Source organism: Antechinus flavipes, chromosome 3 (assembly GCF_016432865.1).
Source record: "Antechinus flavipes isolate AdamAnt ecotype Samford, QLD, Australia chromosome 3, AdamAnt_v2, whole genome shotgun sequence".
In the NCBI taxonomy this organism is placed as follows: domain Eukaryota; kingdom Metazoa; phylum Chordata; class Mammalia; order Dasyuromorphia; family Dasyuridae; genus Antechinus; species Antechinus flavipes.
Window position 1 is genome coordinate 627,314,889 of NC_067400.1, and position 22,177 is coordinate 627,337,065.

A 22,177-nucleotide genomic window follows, 5' to 3' on the forward strand; every position below is an offset into this window, starting at 1 on the left:
TGTCCTTGCCCCATAGATAAGACCTTTGAATTGGTTGAACACAAGATCAGTGAGATCTTTTTCTTCTGTCTGTTACACAACCCCTGATCTGTTCAGATTTATATCTTTATATTTAAGTGTACAACATACTTCACTAGCACAGTTCCTGATTTGGTTTTGCTAGGCCTTCTTCTTGGAATGTTACAAGAGGCTCTAGAAAGAGACATATCAACACTTTTTTGATGGGAACACAGAATAAACTTTGGATGGGGCCATAAGAGCACTGAGAAAAGAACCTCCCCAATACAAAGATGCTACAACTGAGGCAAGAGAAGCTGTTCCTTATTCAGGGCCTCAGAGCTAGGGAGTACCTGAGGTAGTCTTCCTACTTCTGAACTCAGTGCCTACCCATTAAAACTAATGGCTTCACTGTTCTTATTTTCAATTTGAATAAAAAATTACTAAACTGTTCATTATGTTAGACTATTGACATTACCAGGAAATTTATGACCCAAGGAATAATAATAAAAATCATAATTGACATTTCCACAGTAATGTGAATCTTCCAAAGAGTTTTACAAATATTATCTTGTTTGAGTCTTACATCAGCTCTGGTTGGTAGAACAGAAATAAGATAAGTGATTTGCCCAGGTTCACTTGGCTAGTTAGTGTTAGACACTCACTTTGAACTCAGGATTTGTAGGTCCAGGAACTCTCTCAGCGAGATGCTTAAAACAGAATTAGTTACCAAAATATTAAAATTAGACATTTTGTGTTAGCAAAGAAACAGAAGGAAGGAGTTACCAATCAAATGGGGGAATGCCTGAAGAAGCTATAATGTGGAAATACAGAAATGGTATAGGAGTGCAATATTTTTGAGGGAAATGACAAGCAATAGGATTTCAGAGAATAATTCATTACATTTAGAAGCCTTTGAGAATAGCATGAAATTGTGGAGATCTATTGAGGTCTCTTTTATTGGTAGGGTTAGCTGCAGCAAGAAGTGTTACTCATAGATCCCTGTTTTATTTCCAATATAATTTCCCCTATTGTATATGTAAGTATAAGTTCTGGGTAAAGCCTTTCTCACAATCAGCATTTTTAGAAGCCTTAGTGACAGGAAAAATATTCCAATATCTAGTGATCACCCCCTTTTAGAGAAAATCATGTCCTCATTGAGCACAATGATAAGCCTTGTCTACATTACAAATCTTCTCATGTAAAGAGATCATATGTAAGGTACAGGTAACATGACTTACAACCAAGACATAGGATTCTAGTTGAATAAAATTCTTAGGACAGATCCATCCTTTCAACCACTTTTCATATATCTCATTATCAATTGACACATTGACTAGGCCAGCAAATCCAACCAGGATTCTATTTCATGTTATCAATCCTGCAGAACGTTTCAGAATAATTCTGCACTCAAGACGTGACATTATTCTTTAAGGTTTTCTTGGTGTTCCTGTGGGGCTGCAGAAGGATCACATAGCATTTGGGGATAAAGATGCAGGTTAGCAAGCCAGTACTGGAGCTTAAGATGGAGAAGATCTCCACGGCCGCCATCATCTTCCCCTTGGTGCTCTGGTAGGTAGGGAGGAAGGTAATCCAGACACTGCAGAACACCAGCATGCTGAAGGTGATGAACTTGGCTTCGTTGAAAGTGTCAGGGAGATTTCTGACAAAAAAGGCCACAGTGAAGCTCGCCAGGGCCAAGACTCCCATGTAGCTCAGGACAAAATAGAAGGCAATGAGGGAACCCTCATTGCACCCCAAGATAATATGCTCACGGTCAGAGTGCATGTCTGCCTCTGGGAATGGGGGAGAGAGCAGCAGCCAGACTCCACAGAGCATGCCTTGAATCAAGGTGCAAAAGAGAACAACAGAAATGGGGGCTCTGGATCCCATCCATTTCCTGCTCCTGCTGCCTGGTCTGGTGGCTCTGAAGGCCAGAACCACAATGATGGTTTTGGCCAAAATAGTGGAGACGGCCACAGTGAACATGACTCCAAAGGTTGTTTGTCGGAGGAGGCAATGGGCTGCAGTTGGGCGGCCAATGAAGAGCAACGTACAGAGGAAGCAGAAGAAAAGGGAGATGAGGAGGATGTAGCTGAGATCCCGGTTATTGGCTCTGACTATGGGGGTGTTTTTGTGCCTCACAAAGACCCAGAGAACCAGAACTGTGAGGAGAGACAAGCAAGCAGCTATAGAAGCCAAGGCCATCCCCAAGGGCTCTTCATAGTCTAGGAAGGTCACCATTTTGGGGAGACACTGATTCCTCTCATAATTGGGATATTGATCTTCAGGGCATTTCACACATTGATCTGCATCTGAAGAGAACAAACAAGATGTCAATATTTCAGCCACAGCAAAACTTCCCTTTCAGTGGGCCAATAATATTTGTGGAAATAATACAAATGCCTCCATTTGGTTCCATGGGGATCAGAATCTGGTATCAGTGGATAGAACACAACACTTGAAGACCTGAGTTTGAATTCTGCTTCAGATAGGTTTGAGGCTTTATGATGCTGAGTTAGTAAATTTTATGCTTTGATATCATAGTCTTAAAATGGGAATAATAATTGTACCTACTTCACATAAATGGAAAGAGTTTGGTGAATCTTAAAGTAGTAAATAAATTTGACTAATTGTGAGTTATGACTGACTCTTTGTGACCACCTTTGAGGTTTTCTTGGCAAAGATAATGTTGTTATTTGATATTTGATATTTCTTCTTCCAGCCTAATTTTTTTCCTCATGAGGAAGCTGAGGTAAACAAGGTTCTGTGACTTGCCCTTAGTCACAAAGCTAGTAGGTTTTGAAGCCAAATTTGAACTCAGGAAGATGCCTTCCCTACTGCTTCACCCTCTACTTCATCTACTAGGTAGCCACTACATACATGATAGCTTTATATATAGTATAAAAATATTTTAAACATGATGTATTATTCTTAATATCATGAAAAACAAAAAGAATTATAAATATTACAGGTCCATGTGACAAAGTAAGGTAACCAATTTATTGCTGAATTCATTTCCTGGAACCTGTACAATAATCTTTTTAAAGGTTCTCTGTTAGAGAGCTTGTAGTGCTCTCTCTCTCTCTCTCTTTAGGTTTCTTTTGTTGTTCTGAAGGCATTAGTTTTTCTAGAATTCTGCATGGAGAGATGCCCCCCTACACCAGTTAAAGACCTTGGTTGTGTGTCTTTCCTGTTGATGGTTAGCATATTGATGACCTATTTATATACATCTATTTGTTGACAAAGTCTTTGGGGATTTCCTTAGATGACCCTGGAGTTTTTTTAAGCATCACTTATGAATGCTGTAAGGATAGGAATCAAGGAATCTGAACATGTTTAACCTGGAGAAGACAGCTGGTGTGTTGTAAAGAAATCTACTGTACCTGGAAGAGGGACCAAATTTGCCCTGTTTGGTGCTAGAGGACAAACCCCAAAGCAAGAATACGCTATAGATCAAGGACTACTGCAAGATCTTCCTTCACAGAGATCTTGTTCTTGTCAGCATTGCTCTAGGTCTGGCAATTTAAATTTTATCCATTATTATCCTTTCCCCTATGTCAGAAGTAATAACCCAAATTTCTGCCTACATATTCAGGTTCGACATCTTAAAGTTTTACTTGCATCTTCCCCAAAATCATAGTTTTGTGTTGAGTAAGTTTAGGTCTGGGCTTAAAACAGATCATTGGTAGAAAGACAGGTAATTTTTTGAGTAACATAAAGTTTTGGGATATGTAAATTGATGCCTTCTTGGCAACCATTGTGCACCATATGAGCTAAAAATCCAGGAGAAACAGCTCAGATGAATTGAAAAATGCACTGAATTGCAACTCAGTGTCCTCACTGGAGTCCCAGCACTCATCTATAATTGTTACTTCAACTTTTTCTTCTCTTAAATTAGTATGGACGTATTTGTATTTCATCACTGCTGTCTTGATGGAAAAGACTCATTTGAAACTCTTTATTCCTATATAGGTATAAGACATCTGTGTACATAAATGGTCTTTTCAGCAATCTCTCCCTGAGCAAAGTACAGAGAAATTTGGCCAAAATTCCTACTTTGTAGATCCCTATATCTCTCTAATATTGATTACTTTGGACAGTCAATATTCTTGATTTTCTTGACCTTTCTTCTAGACTTTCCTTCATCTCTGGATACCATATTTGATGGGTAATAAGTGTCCTGTGCCTTCCCTCAAGTGGGAGACCCATTCAGCTCCAGTTGCTTACCCTAGGTTCATGTTCATTGAAGGAGAGCAAGTATCCTCACAGCTTACCTGTCTGGTTGGAAATGTGCCTCTCTGGGCAGGGGTCACAGTTAAAACAGCAGACAGACCTTCCCTCCCGGGCTTTCTTCTGGAATCCAGGACCACAAGCTTGATTGCATCTGGACTGAGGAGGCTGCACGGGGAAGTATCCAAAGGCTTTTGAGACAGTCATTCTGACGAAATTTGAATCAATTTCCTTGCAAAAGGGACCCACATAACTAAAAACCCAAGGAGTTGGATTTCTTCTCAACTATAGAAGACAGGATGCTATTAGAGTCAAAACAACCTGGGTGAGGTTTTTATAAAGAAGCAATGCAAAGAGAAGAAAACAATAGAATGGACAGGATAAAAGATTTCATTAATAAAATTAGAGCTATCAAGGGAAAGTTTCATGCCAATATGGACAAAATGTTACATATTTAATAGAAGCAAAACACACAATGGAACTAAATAAGTAAGGTATTAACATCATCAATAACCATGATGATGTGGCTACTCTCAAGAGCCAGGTATTCTGGAGAATGAAATCATAGTTGCCCTAGTAAGCATAAGGCTAGGGAAAGTAATACAATTCCAGCCAAGTTATTTAAAATTCTGAAAGATGCGGCTCTTAAAAAGCTGGACACAGTAGGACAGCCAATTTGAAAAACACAATAGTGGACACAGGATTGAAGAGATCACTTTACATGTCAGTTCTCAAGATGGACAATTCTAAAACAATTCAAGTCACTGAGCAACTGCATTCATGTCACATGTTGGCAAGGTTATATTTAACATCTTTCAAGTAAAGTTTGCAACAGCAAGTGCAGAATTACCAGAAGAGAGGACTGGTTTTCAAAAGAAATCGAGGAATTAGAGATCAAATTGCCAAGATTCATGGACTATGGATAATGGAAGGTTCCAGAAAAATCAACCATAGCATGTCTGCTTCATTTATACTGACTGTGTTACTCATAACTTATGTGGGAAGTCCTCAATGAGATGGGAGTACAAGATCATCCTACTGCAGCCCAAGAAACATGAATGTGCACCAAGAGGGAAAAGATACAAATAAATATGCAACAACTAATTACTTTCAGATTGGAAAAGATTATGATCAGGTGATATACTTTCTCCTTATTTATTTAATTATATGTAGAAAGTCATGAAAAGTGCCTTACTGGATGAAACAACAGCTGGAATCAAGTTTTTCAGGAGAAATTTCAAAGATCTCAAATATGCAGACAATGCCTTTCTGATGACAGAAAGGGAAGCAGAATTAAGAAGCTTCTTGATTGTAGTGAGAAAATTGCTTTGAAGCTCAACAAAATCAATCAAACAACTAACTAAAAATCCAAGTTCTTTATCACTAGTTTCATCATTTCCTTTCAAATATGGGGACAAAAATGGAGGCAGTAACACATTTTATGTGCTAATTTAGTTCAATGATTGCCACAGATGATGACCACTATGATGACATTAAAAAAGGTTCCCTGCTTGGAAAGGAAAATCTAGATAGCATATAAAAAGCAGAGATTACCTTTTTAGCATAAATCCGTATACTTACAATTGTATTTTCCCCCAGGAACAATGGATGACTGTGAGAATGGAACTATAAAGAAAATAGCAGTATGGAAAAATCTTTTTTGAATCACTATGCTAGAGAAGAGTTTTGAACTTCCTTGGGACAGCAAAAAGATCAAATTGGTCAATATTTATAAAAATTAATTGAGTTATTTACTTGGAAGTACAAACAATGAAGGTGAAGCCACATAGTAAGAGACTTATTAGAATAATTTCTGACATCTATCATGAAATATTAAGCCAAAGGAGAAAGTGATTGCAGAAGATAAGATGGATAAATGGAAAAACTTCTAGAATTGGTCCAACTTGAGAGGTAGGGGAGGATAGTAGGGCTTAGGTTCTACACCCCATGGGGTCACAAATGCTTTGTAAGACTTAGTGATTGGACAAGAACCACAGTCTTGAAGTTATAGTTTGTTCATTCCAAGATTTAGAAATCTTCTGGAAAGGGAAAAATGCTAATGATCATATTACATTACCTACAGAGACTTTACCTAAGACTTTTTAGTACAATGTATTTGAGAAGTATTAAAAAAGGATGATGGACCCATTCCCAAAGTTACTAAAGAATTTATTTGAGTTTTAAAACTGGAGACTTTGTGAAATACACTCCAGTGGATTTCTTCAGAACAGCAAATAATGAAATTCCTTCCATATATGTTGTATGGATGCACAGTGTAATGTTATGCTTCATTGTCTATTCCTCCCACTTAAAAGTGATCACCCTTCTTAAGTAAGAATATTATGAAATTCATTCAAAACTGAGCATAAAGAGTACTTATTCATTTCCTTGATTCATTTAAATCCCTTGTTTTTAGGGATTTTTAGGAATATAGGAATTAAAAGGCAGTAGATTTTTTAGGAATAAAGATTTTGAGTGTCCAGTAGTGGAGAAGCTGTAGCAAGCTGGGTATTTCAGCATGCCTCTCATGAGAAAAATCAAAGTTGTGCTATAGTAGATAAGGGAGAAGTCAGAAGCATGATCAACTCTACACACATTTTGGAGGAAAAAGCCTAGAGTGAGAGAAATCCTGAAAAAAATATTAGCTCCTTCTCCAAGTTCCTCTACCTTTTTATTAACAGAAAGTACAAATACTTTTTGGTCACACAAATGATTCCAAGAACCAAAATTTTGCTTCAACCCCAAAGAGACCAGTGATGCAAAGTAAAGTTGGGAGAGGCCCCTACTGAAGCCTAAATTTGAAACTTTCCTGGCTATACATTCAGAGCAATTATACTTGAGTTCATAACGTTTTGTATAAAGCCAAGAACAAGGAGTCATATGAGAAAGATATTGATGTTATCTTTTTATGTCCCCAAACATTGTCTTTAGCAAATTCTTTTTCAATGCTTACAAGAATAAATTAATGAAAGAGAAAGGAATTGAATTTTATAAGAAAAAAATTAATCTCTCTGATAGTAGACTTTTTCTAATTTTAGCAAATTTTACATTCATTTACTTGTTTATTCATATCGCCATAAAACTAAGCTTTTAATGCTAAGTTGATCAGGTATTTTGCCCTATTTCATAATATTAAAATTTTAGATTTCTCAAATTTCCTTTGATGACCGTGTATTTTCTTTTAATTGTGTCATTGCCTATCCAAAGTAAGGAATCTATCTAACAAAAGGAGTTGGTATCTTTATAAATATGTGACATGATATAACATAGAAATAAGAAAACATTTTCCCCAATAATGGGATCTAGAGCTAGAATTTTGTTCTAGAGTTCCAAAGACTTTAGAGGACAGACGTCAATCAGGTCATTATTGTAGCTTAAAAACCATACTTGACTTTGGCAGCAAATGACCAAGAATCATTAATCTAATCCAATATGATTGACTAATCAATTAATCTAAAGGAAATCCCAGAATGTTTGTGATTCCTTCTCCCTTGGATGACATGGACCATATCGCTTTCCTGCTGCCCCAACTATGCATTTACTATTTCATGGACTCTTCACCCAAAGGGGCATGTATCTTGGGGCCTTTTTCTGTACCATAGCTTAAATAAATTCATCCCAAAAAAACTGATTTGCAAGCTATTTCTTTCAAGCAGATTTTATGAAATTTGCCCCAAGTTTGAAAATATGCTAGTGATTATTCCAATGGACTTTTTTCTTATGTTTACAGATTTCATAAAGCCAACATTTTAATCATTCTTTACTTTTTTATTCCATCTAGGCCACGTAATGGCCTTCTCTTGGATGGTGAAATCTTGGCCACGTGGAGCTTGAGGAGTAAACTCTCCTACTTTTATCAAGACTTCAGTATCATTGGTAAAGGTCACATAGTTGAGAATATCATAGTTTGCCATAGACTTCCTCTTCTTATCCAAGACCACCAGTTTCCCAGCACTAGTGTTAAACTGGATATTCTTCAGAAAGTAATGGAGCTGAAAGTGAAGAAAAGTTGAAAGATCACCACGAGATTCTCAGAGATGTTTCTTAATTTCTGTGCTGTTTATGTTTGCTTCAATGTCTTGGAAAGAGGAGGGATTGTATACTCCCAAGATTTTTCAATTGTCACAGAACTGGGATGGATTGCTAATAAATTGGATAACAGAACAAGGAACTCAACTGTTCCCTCCAGGCTAGAAGATTGAGCCAAATCTAAAGCTGGAAGCAGGAATTTTTCAATCTGCTGAAAAAAACCAGAAAGGCCTTTTCTCTGTTTGATGAGAGTGGGTTTGAGAAGGAAGGTACAAAAAGAGAACATATAGTATTGTGTAGAATAGGTAGGGTGTTACAGAATTATATGGTTAACTCTAATTATTTAATTAGACTTCTTCCAGTACAATCCTCAAGTCCTTATAACCATTTATTAAGTTCCCACTCTCTTCAAGGCATTGAGCTTGAATAATATAAAATAAATATATAAAACATAGATATAAAATGAAATAATATAGATATTATTGATATTGGATATAAAATGAAAATAATAACTCTTTGCCCTCAAGGAGCTTACATTCCTCTGGAATGTAATCATCATTGAATCAGAAAAATAAAAGCAGTATGATTCCATGAAGAAAATACTACCAAATTTGAAGGGAAAGAATAAGTGTTTATATAGCATTTTTTATATGCAATGGATTTTTACATATGATTTTTATCAATATTATCTGATATAAAAAGTTAATTGAGAAAAGATTTTAAAGTGAGAGCACAGAATCTGAACCTACAGGCAAACTAAAGATGCTATGAGTCAGAAGTGAGGTAGCAATGTGTCTTAGGCTTAAGTGCCTGTGTATAAAATTATGGAGTTGGATGATATGATCTTAATTCAGAGTATATCTATTTGGGCAGTTTTGTTGAAACATAACATGTTAAAGAGACAGAGTGTGAAATTAGTTTGGAAATCTGGAATCACATAGTATAGGAGTTCTAATTCCAAGCTGAGGATATTTTCTCTTAGAAGATATAAGCATCCATTGTTGGTTCCTGACCATGGGTATATTATCATATTGGGTTAGGGGAGGGACATGTTAAGATGTTTTTTTAATTAGCATTTTTATTTTTTCCAAATAGAAGGAAAGAGAGTTTTCAACTTTTACTTTTGCAAAACCTTGTATTCCAAATTTTTCTCCCTCTATCATTGAACTCTTTTACTCCCAAAATAGCAAGCAATACATTATAAGTTAAACATAAGCAATTCTTTAAGCATATTGACAAAATATGTTGTTTTTTAGGAAGATTCTTTTGCTGAAAATTGCCTTCTTTCCCTAATTTTCTTGTATTTATTGGTATTTATATTTTTGTATTATTTATTTTGTGTATATACATAATTTGTACATATAGTTAAAATATTGTGCATCTATATATGAAGCCTTTATTTTGTAAATATATTACTATAAATATATAATTATATATGTCTGCATAATAATATGCATAATATACATTTATATTTATGTTACCTCTTCTATTGTTAAGTTTTTGAGACTAAAACCTTTTTAATCTTTGTGTTCATATATCTATTGTATATCATAATACTTTTCTTTGATAGAACCATTCTAAATGCCTATTAGCATATTGATTGGCAGCTCAGTAAATGATGACTGTGAGATAGAAGAAGCAAGAATCTATAGGACAGTTATGATGCTTTTCATTCAAGAAGCACCTATTAAGTGCCTCCCAAGTAGCTTAGAAATCATGCTAGTGCTGGAGACTAAACACAAAACAAGAGAAATCTTTGTTTTGAAGGAGCTTATATTTTAGAAAAGTCAATATATAAATCTTTCTTTTGAGATTTAAGTTTTTACCTTCAACTTTACATTGAAAGGATCAACCAAGTGGTGTAGTGGCTAGAGCACTGGCCTGAAATCTGGAAAACCTGAGTTTAAATCAGCCTCAGACAGTTGACACTTACTAACTGTGTGACCCTGAGCAAGTCACTTAACTCTGATTGCCTTGCAAAAGAAAAAGAAAAAAGTTAGCTGTAAAGCTAGATAGGACTTCAGAGGCTATTTCATTCAGCTTTCCTAGAAAAATAAATTTACTTCTTCAATGGCACTTGAGGAATAAGTTTCAGAGGCAGGATTTGAATCCAGCTTTTCTGACTACAACAAGGGTTCTCTCCTTTATACTAGGATGCCATGGAATAACTAAGGCTGACAGGGTAATAGAGATGCCTGGTTCTGATTTCCTCAGGCCTTGGTAGAGGAATGGCACCTGTAGTGTTTATGCTTCTTCCCTTCCCTTACATCTTCATCAAAGATCCTCAGGAATCAATTGATCTGGATTCTCAGTCATGTTTCCTGTCACAGAGATCTAAAACTGATCCTAATTCTCTTTTTTTTAAATAATAGCTTTTTTATTTTAAAAATATATGCAAAAATAGCTTTCAACATTCATCCTTGCAAAACTTTGTGTTACAGACTTTTCTCCCTCCCTTCCCCCTGTCCCTCTCCCCTAGGCAGCAAGTAATCAAATATATGTTAAATGTGTGCAATTCTATACATATTTCCACTCATCATGTTGCACAAGAAAAATCAGATCAAAAAGGGAAAAAATGAGAAAAACAAAAGCAAGCAAGCAACAGCAAAAAAGAGGAAAATATTATGTTGTGATCCATATTCAGTCCACACAGTTCTGTCTCTGAATGCAAATGACTCTTTCCATCACAGGTCTATTGGAATTGAACTGTATCACCTCATTGTTGAAAAGAGCCACATCCATCAGAATTGATGATACTACTTCTGAAATTACTAGAAATGAGGTAAAATAGTCTGAGTCTGCTGTTCAGAGCTAACTCACTGAAAAAAGAGGTCAACTGAGTTACTAATCCCTTATCTTGGTTCTAAATATTGCAAGTCAAGAATCAGAGATTTGGGTATCACTATTATAAAGTGAGGAGCCTTACTTTCCGGAAGGGAGGAGGTGGGGGAACAATTCTGTTTTCTCCATCTATGTTGGGTTCCATTTCTGACCTCACCAGGAATATTTCATGAAGGGTCCAGGCCACAGCATACACAGCAGTGGAGACAGTATAACTCTGGTCAAAGATAGTGATGTCTAAATACCTCAAATGTAGTGTGTCTAAAGAGGCATTTGGTGAACAGACCAATAGGAAGGAAAACAGAAGAATTAGGGGAAAAGTATAAAAAAGGGGAGGGGCTACAAAGGGGGAACTGTGTGAGGGAGGTGGTCATCAAAAGTAAAATACTGGGGCAGGAAGAAAGAGGGATAGGAGAGAGAAAAGCATAATCTAGGGTAAATAAGATGGCATGACATACAGAATTAGTTATTTTAACTGTGAATGTGAATGGGATGAACTCTTCCACAAAATGGAAGTGAATACCAGACTGTATTAAAATCCAGAATTGTACAATGTTTTGTTTACAAGAAACACATTTAAAGCATAGTGATATGTACAGAGTGGAGGTAAAGAGCTCGAGCAGAATCTAATTTGATTCAGGTAAAGAAAAAAAGCAGGATTAGCAATCCTGATCTCAGATGAAGTAAAAGCAAAGATAGAGCTAATTAAGAGAGAGCTAAGGAAGGAAACTATATCTTACTAAAAGGTAGGATAGATAATGAAACAAATGGTATATCATGGAAATTCCTACAGGAGAACATAAGAGAGATACAAGAAGAAATAGACAGCCCAAACTATACTAGTGCAGGATCTCAACTTTGCTTTCTCAGAACTAGATAAATTGAACCACAAAATAAATAAGAAAGAAATTAAAGAGGTAAACATAATGTTAGTAAAGTTAGATAAGATGGATCTTTGGATATGATTAAATGAAGACAGAAAGAAGTTGACTTTTTTCTCAGTGGTTCATGGAACTTATAGAAAAATGTGACCATTAGGCCATAAAAATCTCAAAATCAAATGCAGAAAGGCAAAAATAGTAAATGCATTTTTTTAGATAATGATGTAATAAAAATCACATGCAATATAAGGCCAGGTGAAAATAGACCAAAAAGTAATTGGAAACTAAATAATCTCATCCTAAAGAACAGATGGGTGAAACAGGATAACAGTTTTCATCCTAGAGAACTACAATAATGAGAAAACATAACAAAATTTGTGGGATGCAGCCAAAGCATAATAAGGAGAAATTTTATATCTCCAGAGTACTATTTGCATAAAATAGAGAAAGAGAAAATGCATGAAAAGAACAAATTAAAAAACTCCAATCAAATACCAAACTTGAAATTCTAAAAATCAAAGGAGAGATTAATAAAATTGAAAGTAAAAAAAAAACTATTGAATTAATAAGTAAATAATAAATAAAACTCAAAGTTTTATTTAAAAAGCCAATAAAATAGATAAACCTTAGATAATTTGATTAGAAAAAGGAAAGAGGAAATTCAAATAGTTAATCTCAAAAATGAAAAGGGAGAACTTTCCACCAATGAATAAGAAATTAGAACAATAATTAAAAGTTACTTTGCACAACTTTATACCAATAACTTTGATAACCTAAGTGAAATGGAGGAATACTTACAAAAAATATAGATTTCCCAGATTAACAGAAGAGGAAATAAATTACTTAAATAGTCCCATTTTAGAAAAAGAAATAGAACAAACTATTAATGAACTCACTAATAAAAATCCCCATGACCAAATGGATTTATATGTGAATTCTACCAAACATTGAAAGAACAATTAACTCCAATAAACTTTTTAAAAATTGGGAATGAAGGTAGGAGTCCTACCAGCTTCCTTTTATGACACAGACATGATATTGATACCTAAACCAGGTAAGATGAAAACAGAAAAAGAAAATTATACACCAATCTCCCTAATGAATATTGATGCTAAAATCTTAAATAGAATATTAGCAAAGAGATTATAGAAAATCATCCCCAGATAATAGACCATGACCAAGTAGGATTTATACCAGGAATGCAGGACTGGTTCAATATTAGGAAAACTATTAGCATAATTGATTGTATCAACAACCAAATTAACAAAAAAATTGATTATCTCAATAGATGCAGAAAAACATTTGATAAAATGAAACATCAATTCAAATTAAAAACACTAGAAAGTATAGGAATAAATGGATTTTTCCTTAAAATAATCAATAGAATATCATCAAGCATCATATGTAAGGGGGACAAGCTAAAACCATTCCCAGTAAGATCAAGGGTGAAACAAGGTTATCCTCTATAACCATTACTATTCAATATTGTATTAGAAATGCTAGCTTAGGCAATAAGAAAAAGACATGAAAATAATTAGACTAGGGAATGAAGAAAACAAATTATTGCTTTTTTGCAGATAATATTTTGGTATACTTAGAGAACCCTAGAGAATTAACTAAAAAAAACTATTAGAAATAATCCACAATTTTAGCAAAGTTGCAGGAAACAAAATAAATTCCTTTTAAATCATCAGCATTTTTATACATCACAAACAAAAGCCAATAGCAAGAGACACAAAAAGAGATTCCATTTAAAATAACTGTTGATAGAATAAAATATCTGGGAATCTAGCTAACAAGGGAAAGTTAGAAACTATATGAGCAAAACTATAAAACACTTTCCACACAAATAAAATCAGATCTAAGCAATAGGAAAAATATCAAGTGTTCTTGTATAATATGGAGTGAATATAATAAAGATGACAATACGGCCTAAACTAATCTATTTATTTAGTACTATACCAATCAGATGCATAAGAAATTATTTTATTGACCTAGAAAAAATAGCAACAAAATTCATCTGAAAGAACAAAAGGTCAAGAATTTCAAAAGAATTAATGAAAAAAAAGGAAATGAAAGTGACCTAACTGGACCAGGTCTAAAACTATATTATAAAGCAGAGGTCATCAAAACCATTTGGTACTGGCTAAGAAACAGAGTAGTTGGTCAGTGAAATAGATCAGGTTCAAAGGATAAAATAATAAATGACAATAGTAATCTAGTGTTTGGCAAACCCTTAGACCTCAATTTTTGGATTAAGAATTCACTAACTGACAAAAACTGTTGGAAAAATTGGACAATAGTGTGGCAGAAACTAGGCATTCACCCACACCTAATACCGTATACAAAGATAAGGACAAAATGGGTTCATGACTACACGTAAAGAATGATATAATAAACAAATTAGAAGAACCTAGTATAGTTTATCATTCAGATCTATGGAGGGGGAAGGAATTTGTGACCAAAGAAGAACTAGAGATCATTATTGATCACAAAATAGATAATTTTGATTATATTAAGTTAAAAAAAAATTATACAAACAAAACTAGTGCAGACAAGAACAGAAGGGAAGCAATAAACAGGGAAAACATTTTTACATTCAAAGATTCTGATAAAGACCTCATTTCTAAAACATATAGAGAATTGACTGTAATTTATAAGAAATCAAACCATTCTCCAATTGATAAATGTTCAAAAGATATGAACAGACAATTTTCAGAAGAAAAAATTGAAACTATTTGTATTCATATGAAAAGGTGTTCCAAATCACTATTGATCAGAGAAATACAAATTAAGACAACTCTGAGATACACTATACACCTGTCAGATTGGCTAAGATGACAGGAAAAGATAATGACAAATATTGGATGAGAAGTAGGAAAACTGGGACACTGATACATTGTTGGTGGAACTGTAAATGGATCCAAACCCATGCATGTGTTTTGTAAATTAAAAGCTTTAATAAAAAAAAAAAAAACAGTTAAACAAACAAACAAACAAACAAATAAATAAATAAATATTGCAAGTCAAGAATCAAAGACTTGGGTATCACTGTTATGAAGGGAGGAACTTTACCTTCTGGGGGGAAACAATTCTGTTGTCCCTATCAACATTGGATTCCATTTCTGATCTCACCAAGAACATCTCATGAAGGGCCCAGGCCACAGCATACACAGCAGTGTAGACAGTATAACTCTGGTCAGACATACTGATGTCTAAATAGCTCAGCTGTATTGTGTCTAAAGAGGCATTTAGTGAACAGATACCTTCACCTTCCTTTCCATGTTTATATGCACATCCAAAAGCTGAGTTCCAAAAGTTCTTAAGGAAAACATCCTCTGGGTGTCTGGCAGGGTTAACAGTTTTCAGAAAATCTTTGAACTCAGGAATCTTACTTGTCTGATCTGAAAATATCAGAGCCCCATGGAAATTATCAAAATAGATATAACCAGGTTTTTTAGCAATATCCCAGTGACTGGTAGTGATCCACACTCTTCTTACAAGGACATAAGGATTTTTCGTAAACATCAGGCTCAGAAGTGAATTTGTATCTCCATAAATGACAAGCACATTTGCTGCAGAAGGAAATATCCTGAATACAAAACTTTGATACAATTCTGCATTTAATGAATAACTAGTGGAGATCTTTTCTATAAAGGCCACACAGACATCATTTCTGGCCATTTCTTCTTGAAGATCCCTGAGGAATTTCTCACCTCTTGAATCATCTGAAACAATAAGACCCACCCAGGTCCATTTGAAATGCACCATTAACCTGACCATGCCAAGGGGAAGAGAGGTGTCACTGGGGGCCATCTGATAAACAGAAGGAAACTGAAGTGGGTCGCTTATGAGCGGATCAAAGAGACCATAGCTGATCTGAAAAGGAACCAAACAAGGGTATTTTTCATTTTATGCATTTGTTTTTAAAAAAAAGATTCTCTTCCCCCACCCCATGTGAACCTAGACTCCTCATATTCCTCTATCTAGAATAGACTCATTGTTCATTTCTGTCTGTAAAGTATTTCTGATCATACAGACCTTCATGTAAGGATCATCTCCTTCATCAAACCTACCCTCACTGAAACAGATGTAAGCTTGTTCTGTATTTTTACTTCCTTGTATCCCTACCATTGATTCTAAGGACTGCAAATATTAGATGCTTAATAAATATTTTCAATATTCCATTTCATTATTTTTAAAAATTTAATACTATGAAGCTAATACATCTGATGTCCTCAAACTCTGTATTATCTTTTTCATCTCTGAGAATCAATAGAAAGGTAAATTAAACACCAGAATTTCCCAAAGATAGTTGACATTTGCATTTCAAGTGGCAGATCCTCAAAGGCCTGCCTCTGCCCTCCAACCAGCATAAGCTAAATTAAGCCTCTGATTTCCTACCTGTGGGAATTTATAGAGCTCCAGCAGAGTTCCCATGGAGAAAGTCAGTTCAGAAGTGGCTCCTCCAATGACCACTACAGACTTTCTCTGCCTCTCACAGCTGTAATTTGGAATGGTCTGTCCCTGGCCTGACAGCCACATGAGGGAACTCTCCAAGACCCTCTCATCATTGTGATAAGCATTGTAGATATGAAATCCCAAAGAAATGTTGGGCAACAGACTCGGGTTTCTGTTGATTTCTTCTATGGCAAATGTAAAAGCGAGGACTTGATAATAGTGTTTGAGCAGCCACCTGAAGTAGGAGGGAGATTATCAGGAACAAGGAATATTTTTTGGTTCTGACAACCCTATAAAGGAATTGGAATTTTCCAAAGAAGACTATTACCAGTCATATGAAGATCCATTTCTAGGTCAACCTACCTTTTTAGTCTCTTCTTATTCATATTAAGATATTTTGAGTATTTCACTCTGTTGCTAGCAGTATCTCAGTTACCAGCTTTATTGCCCTAATGAGGGCATTAGGATATATATGAGAAATTTTCTCCCACTTCCATTAGAATTATCACCACATTTAAACTACCACAGTAGCTGTCACCCAGCTCCTAGTTCATTTCCCAACATCATAAGCAGTTCCTCTATGAACTATCAAATTCTTTAGATAAGTGAGACAAATTTAAAATCAATTTTCAAAAAATGGAGCAACAAAAAATGAAAAAAACAAGACAAGTAATGTTGAGAAAACTAGACATCAATTCTATAGAAATAGGTCATTCATGTGTTTTTATTAATAATTATTATTTATTAATCTTAAAAACATAATCTCCAAATAGATACATAATTAAGACATAAAAATAACATTATAAAAATTGGACACCTAAGGGGAAAAAATTACTTTTGAGCATTGAAAAGAATTTATGACCAAAGAAGGCATATAGAAAAGAAGTTGATACAGAAATTTTTGGTTATTTAAAATTTTAAATAAATCTTTTTTTGCCCCACACAAATCCACTAAAACCAAGACTAGAAGCTAAAGAGTTAAGTGGAAAAGTACTTTTATTATGCTTTTTTTTAAAAAAGTTTTTATTTCCAAAATATAAAAGGAATTGTTTCTTGTTTTTAAAAACTAGTACCATTGTTCATTTGATGAATTGTCAAAGAATTTAAATAGTATCAAAATAAGAAATTCAAGGTATCCTAAGATTTATAAAAATGTTCAAAATGGCAAATAAGTATGGTAATAAAAAGAAAACCAATTCTGAAACTCAACCTTCCAACAAATAGATTGGCATAATTACCAGAAAAGAGAGAAATAGTAAGGCAATTGTCACATTGTTGTACTGTTAATTGATTATTGTACTGTTATTGATTATTTTAGCATTCTGGAAAGCAGTTTCCTTCTGTGGCCCAAAAGTCATTGAGTTATAGATATCTTTTGTAGAAATAGTGCTTCAAAGAATTAAAAAAACAAAGAGAGAAAGGAGTATAAGTAAAACAATGGCGTTTCTTTGAGAAATGTCAAAGATCTGGACATGAAAGAGTGCCTTTTAATTGTGGAATGGCTGAGTAAATTGTGATATGTAGATCTAATTTAATACCATTATTCTGCTGAAAATGAAGCAATAGGATTTCATGGAAACATCACACAATTTGTAGGAACTAATGTGGGATGAAGATAGAAAAATAAAAAGAACAATTTATATTTTGACAGCAATAATGTAAAAAACAAACATCTCCAGAACACTTACAAACTCTCAGCAATGCAATAATCTACAATGGTTGTAAAGGTTTGATTATGAAGAAGGTTTCAATATTATTATAGAAAGCTGATGGGCTGATGTATAAAATCACACATTCATTTGCTATTTGACCATTCTGGGAGGCTTTTCCTTGATTATACTTAATTGTTACAAGGAATTTTCTTTTTTTTTCCCCAGTAAGCAGTGATACAGAGGAAAAATACTTGATAATTGAAAAAGTTATTTAAAAATAGAATAAATACTTACTTATAATCTTCATTATTATATTGAGGATGAAACCAAAACATTTTCCAATATTTAAATGTGGGCACTTTATGTATGAGTAAAGGAAAAAATCCTCCAACAACAAGATCCCTATCTCTGAAGTATGTGGGGCTGAAAGACTTTTCTAGGTGCCATGGAGTCCCTTGCTCCCTGCCCATAGACAATGGCAGCTGCAAAAGCAGGAAGAAGAAAAGCCTAAAGAACATCAGGGAGACTGCTCTCCAACTCCTAGTCAAGGTGCACCTGCTTTTTAGCCAAGTTTGTGTTGTGCTGTGGAGGAAGTAGGGCAGCAGCATCTGCAGCAGCTTCAGATGTCTTGGGAACAGAAAACTTTCCTGCAGAACAGTTTCTTTCTTGAGCAACTGTTCAAGCTTTGTTCTGACCTTCATAGTTTTGAGACAGCATGTAATATGGCTCTGGCTCATATCTAAGACAGAGACATTGCTGGCCAAGCCAGAGTGTATTTATGGCGATTAGCCCTGGTTAAAGAATCATTAAAATGTCTTTGCTAATCTATTTGGATAGAATCCTATGTTTTCATCTCTCAACATAGGAGAGGGACCTTAGTCCATGGTGGACTCTTGGGACCATTGCTGCTTGCAACTCTGCACCTGTGTCCCCACGTCTGAGTGAAAAATGTGTTTTTCTCAGTCCTCCTTCCCAACTCTGTTATCAGCACTGAGAATTGGTAACAAGTGGGTAGGAGACCCTGTAATACCTCCAAAAACAAGGGAATTTGATAACATATCAGAATCTGTGTAGGAACCTGGGTAACCACTCCGGTGCATCGGAGTAGTGTCCATGACAGGTGACAAGGTCAGAAAGTGGTACTGACTGAGTGACCAAGCTTCTTTCCCCCATACTCTTAAATCAGGAAGCACTGCAGCTTGTGATTATTCTCTAAACAATGTTCTCTGACATATGTCCTGGACAAAGTGTTTTTTCACTAGTTTTTCCAACAGCACATAGAAAATTATTTTTGGCATTTATTGCTCACACCTCTCTCCACTTGGTCACTGGAGGGGTGATTTCTAACAAGTTCTGCTGTAGAACTCATCTTTTATTCCAGTAGTCCATTAATGTTCAGTGCCTAATTTTGAAGCAAGTGTCTTGTCTCAATTCTGTCCAGAAAACACAAACCCATAAATATCCATTTATATAAGAGCTATAAAATTATATATTTTGAAGATCAGTGGTACAATGAAATGACTCATTTGAACTTGACAATTTAGTAAACTAAAATTTTATTAACAAGTTAACTATTGTACTGGTAGATGGATTTTTTTTCTATAAAGACTTTATACCAATGAAATTATAAGTCTAGTGACTAATCTTAACTTGTATAATCCTGGGAATTCAAAAATGAAAATCCCAATATTTCCTTTCCTAATGGATTTTTCATTCTATTGTGAACAAAGCTGTAAGAAAATAATAGATGTTTTCCCATTTGGATCTATGATGATGTTTGAAATTTCACACCAATGGGATAGAAAGGCCACACTAGTTGTTTCATATATTTCCCTACTGCACTGAATGAGAATTCTCTTCCACTAAAGTTGTGGATGTGCCCATAATATTTAGTCTTGGGAGTTATGTCACAACATAGTTTTGATGAGGAGCATTGTGCCCCTTGTATCCATAATACAAAGCTAGATAGGATAGCTAATATAATGACAAATAAGATGGGTTAGAGAATAATGTGTGCAAAGGAAAAAAAAGTGAGGGAAAATGATAAGAAAGAAAGAAAGAAAATGAGAAGAAATAGAAAATCAATAGCAGAAAATTGGCAGAATAATGATGTTTGTGATGATTATGCTAATGTGGAGAAAGATAAAGATGTAGAAGAAAGGGAAGAAGGGAGAGCTTAAAAACAAGAAACAGGAAGGCCAAAGTTAAAATGAAATGATTTCTATTTCTACAGTACTTTTGTATAATGGATTTATTCCATACCAGTCCACTTTCATTTAAAAGATAAAATAACTAAGTATAGAAGCAAGAAAGAACTTGTCCATGTTTCCATAATAGATTGGATGGTTGTTGTCATTCCTACTTGAAGAGGATCAAAATGACAACACTATGTTAGAGTCGAGTTATAGTTGCTGTTATTGTCTGTGGAGTTCTCATTTTTCATTTATTAGCTTCTGAATTTCCCCATCATTTTCATCAAACCAGTCTTGATATTTGAGAATGTTGACTCAGATAAGTAAATGCATTACTGTTCACCAAATCTCTGAAAACTGCCTACTTATTTTCTGCTCCATTGTTGCCAACTGTGTGTTAGCTCAATTTACCTTCCAAGTTGACAACAAACTGTTCCCTCTCAGAGAAGGTTTCTAATCTGCTGACATTAATTATTTTTATTGAAGTTTTTTTTATTTTCAAAACATATGCAAGGATAATTTTTTTCAACATTGACCCTTGAAAAACTTTATGTTCCAATTTTTCCCTCCCTTCTCCCCACCCTCCCCTTGATGGCATGTAATCCAATGTATTTTAAACATGGTAAAAGATATATATGTTAAATTCAAAATAGACATACATATTTATAAAATAACCTTCTTGCACAAGAAAAATCAGATAAAAATGAGAAAGAAAATAAAATTCAAGCAAACCACAGCCAAAAATGTGAAATGCTATGTTGTAATCCACCCTCAGTTTTCACAATGCTTTCTCTGGCTGTGGATGGTTCTCATCACAAGATCAATAGAACAGGCCTGAATCATCTCATTGTTGAAGAGACCATGTCCATCAGAACTGATCATCGTATACTCTTGTTGTTGCCATATGCAGCGATCTCCTGGTTCTGCTTATTTCACTTAGCACCAGTTCATGTAAGTCTCTCCAGGTCTCTCCAAAATCATTCTGCTGATTGTTTCTTATATAACAATACTATTCCATAACATCCCTATACCATAACTTATTCAGCCATTCTCCAACTGATGGGCATCCACTCAGTTTCCAGTTTTTAACCACTACAGAAAGGGCTGCCAAAATTTTTTTTTGCACATGTGGCCCCTTTCCCTCCTTTAAGACCTCTTTGGCATATAAGCCCAGTAAAAGCACTGCTGGATCAAAGAGAATGCACAGTTTAATAACTTTTTAGGCATAGTTTCAAAATGCTTTCCAAAATTATTGGATCTGTTTACAATTTCACCAACAATGCATTAGTGTTCCAGTTTCCCCACATTCCCTACAACATTTCTCATTATCTTTTCCTGTCATTTTAGTCAATCAGAGAGATAAGTAGTGATATCTCAAAGTTGTCTTAATCTGCATTGTTCTGGTCAATAGTGATTTAGAAAAGCTTTCATATGACTAGAAATGGTTTTAGTTTCTTCATCTGAAAATTGTTCATATTCTTTGACCAGTTGTCAATTGGAGAATAGCTTGAATTCTTATAAATTTGAATCAGTTGCCTATATATTTTAGAAATTAGGTCTTTATTAGAGCCTTTGAATGTAAAAATGTTTTCCTAATGTCTTGCTTCTCTTCTAATCTTGCCTGAATTAGTTTTGTTTGGGAAAAAAAACCTTTTTAACAATACAATAAAATTTATTCAATTTGTGTTCAATATTGAACTCTAATTCTTCTTTGGTCACAAATTCCTTCCTTCTCCACAGATCTGAGATGCCTTGCCATATAAACTCCCAAATATTATATATTATTGTCAGTTATTTTAAAAGGAACTTTTTTGTATCTTTTGCTGCTGGACTTTGTTGGTAATATCTAAACATGCTGATGATTTATGTGGATATATTATGCATCCTGCAA

General features: G+C 34.6%; 1 protein-coding gene across 1 annotated transcript; it reads right to left on the reverse strand.

Moving 5' to 3' along the window:
• Nucleotides 1-1,407: 1,407 nt before the first annotated feature.
• Nucleotides 1,408-19,209, reverse strand: LOC127557643 (vomeronasal type-2 receptor 26-like). Its single transcript, XM_051990954.1, has 8 exons — nucleotides 19,125-19,209; nucleotides 18,131-18,152; nucleotides 16,386-16,677; nucleotides 15,057-15,860; nucleotides 11,186-11,317; nucleotides 7,995-8,222; nucleotides 4,275-4,461; nucleotides 1,408-2,312 (listed from the first exon to the last, which is right to left on the reverse strand). The coding sequence occupies exons 1-8, from the start codon at nucleotides 19,207-19,209 to the stop codon at nucleotides 1,408-1,410; spliced, it is 2,655 nt and encodes an 884-aa protein (XP_051846914.1).
• Nucleotides 19,210-22,177: the final 2,968 nt, after the last annotated feature.

Excerpts from the sequence above, each read along its gene's own strand:
- LOC127557643 (XM_051990954.1), bottom strand. The coding sequence starts at position 19,209 with ATGGACACTACTCCGATGCACCGGAGTGGTTACCCAGGTTCCTACACA. Across the intron at positions 18,153-19,124 it reads AAATTCCCTTGTTTTTGGAG|ATTATTGCATTGCTGAGAGT; the intron begins GTATTACAGGGT and ends CAACCATTGTAG. Across the intron at positions 2,313-4,274 it reads GCACATTTCCAACCAGACAG|ATGCAGATCAATGTGTGAAA; the intron begins GTAAGCTGTGAG and ends TGTTCTCTTCAG.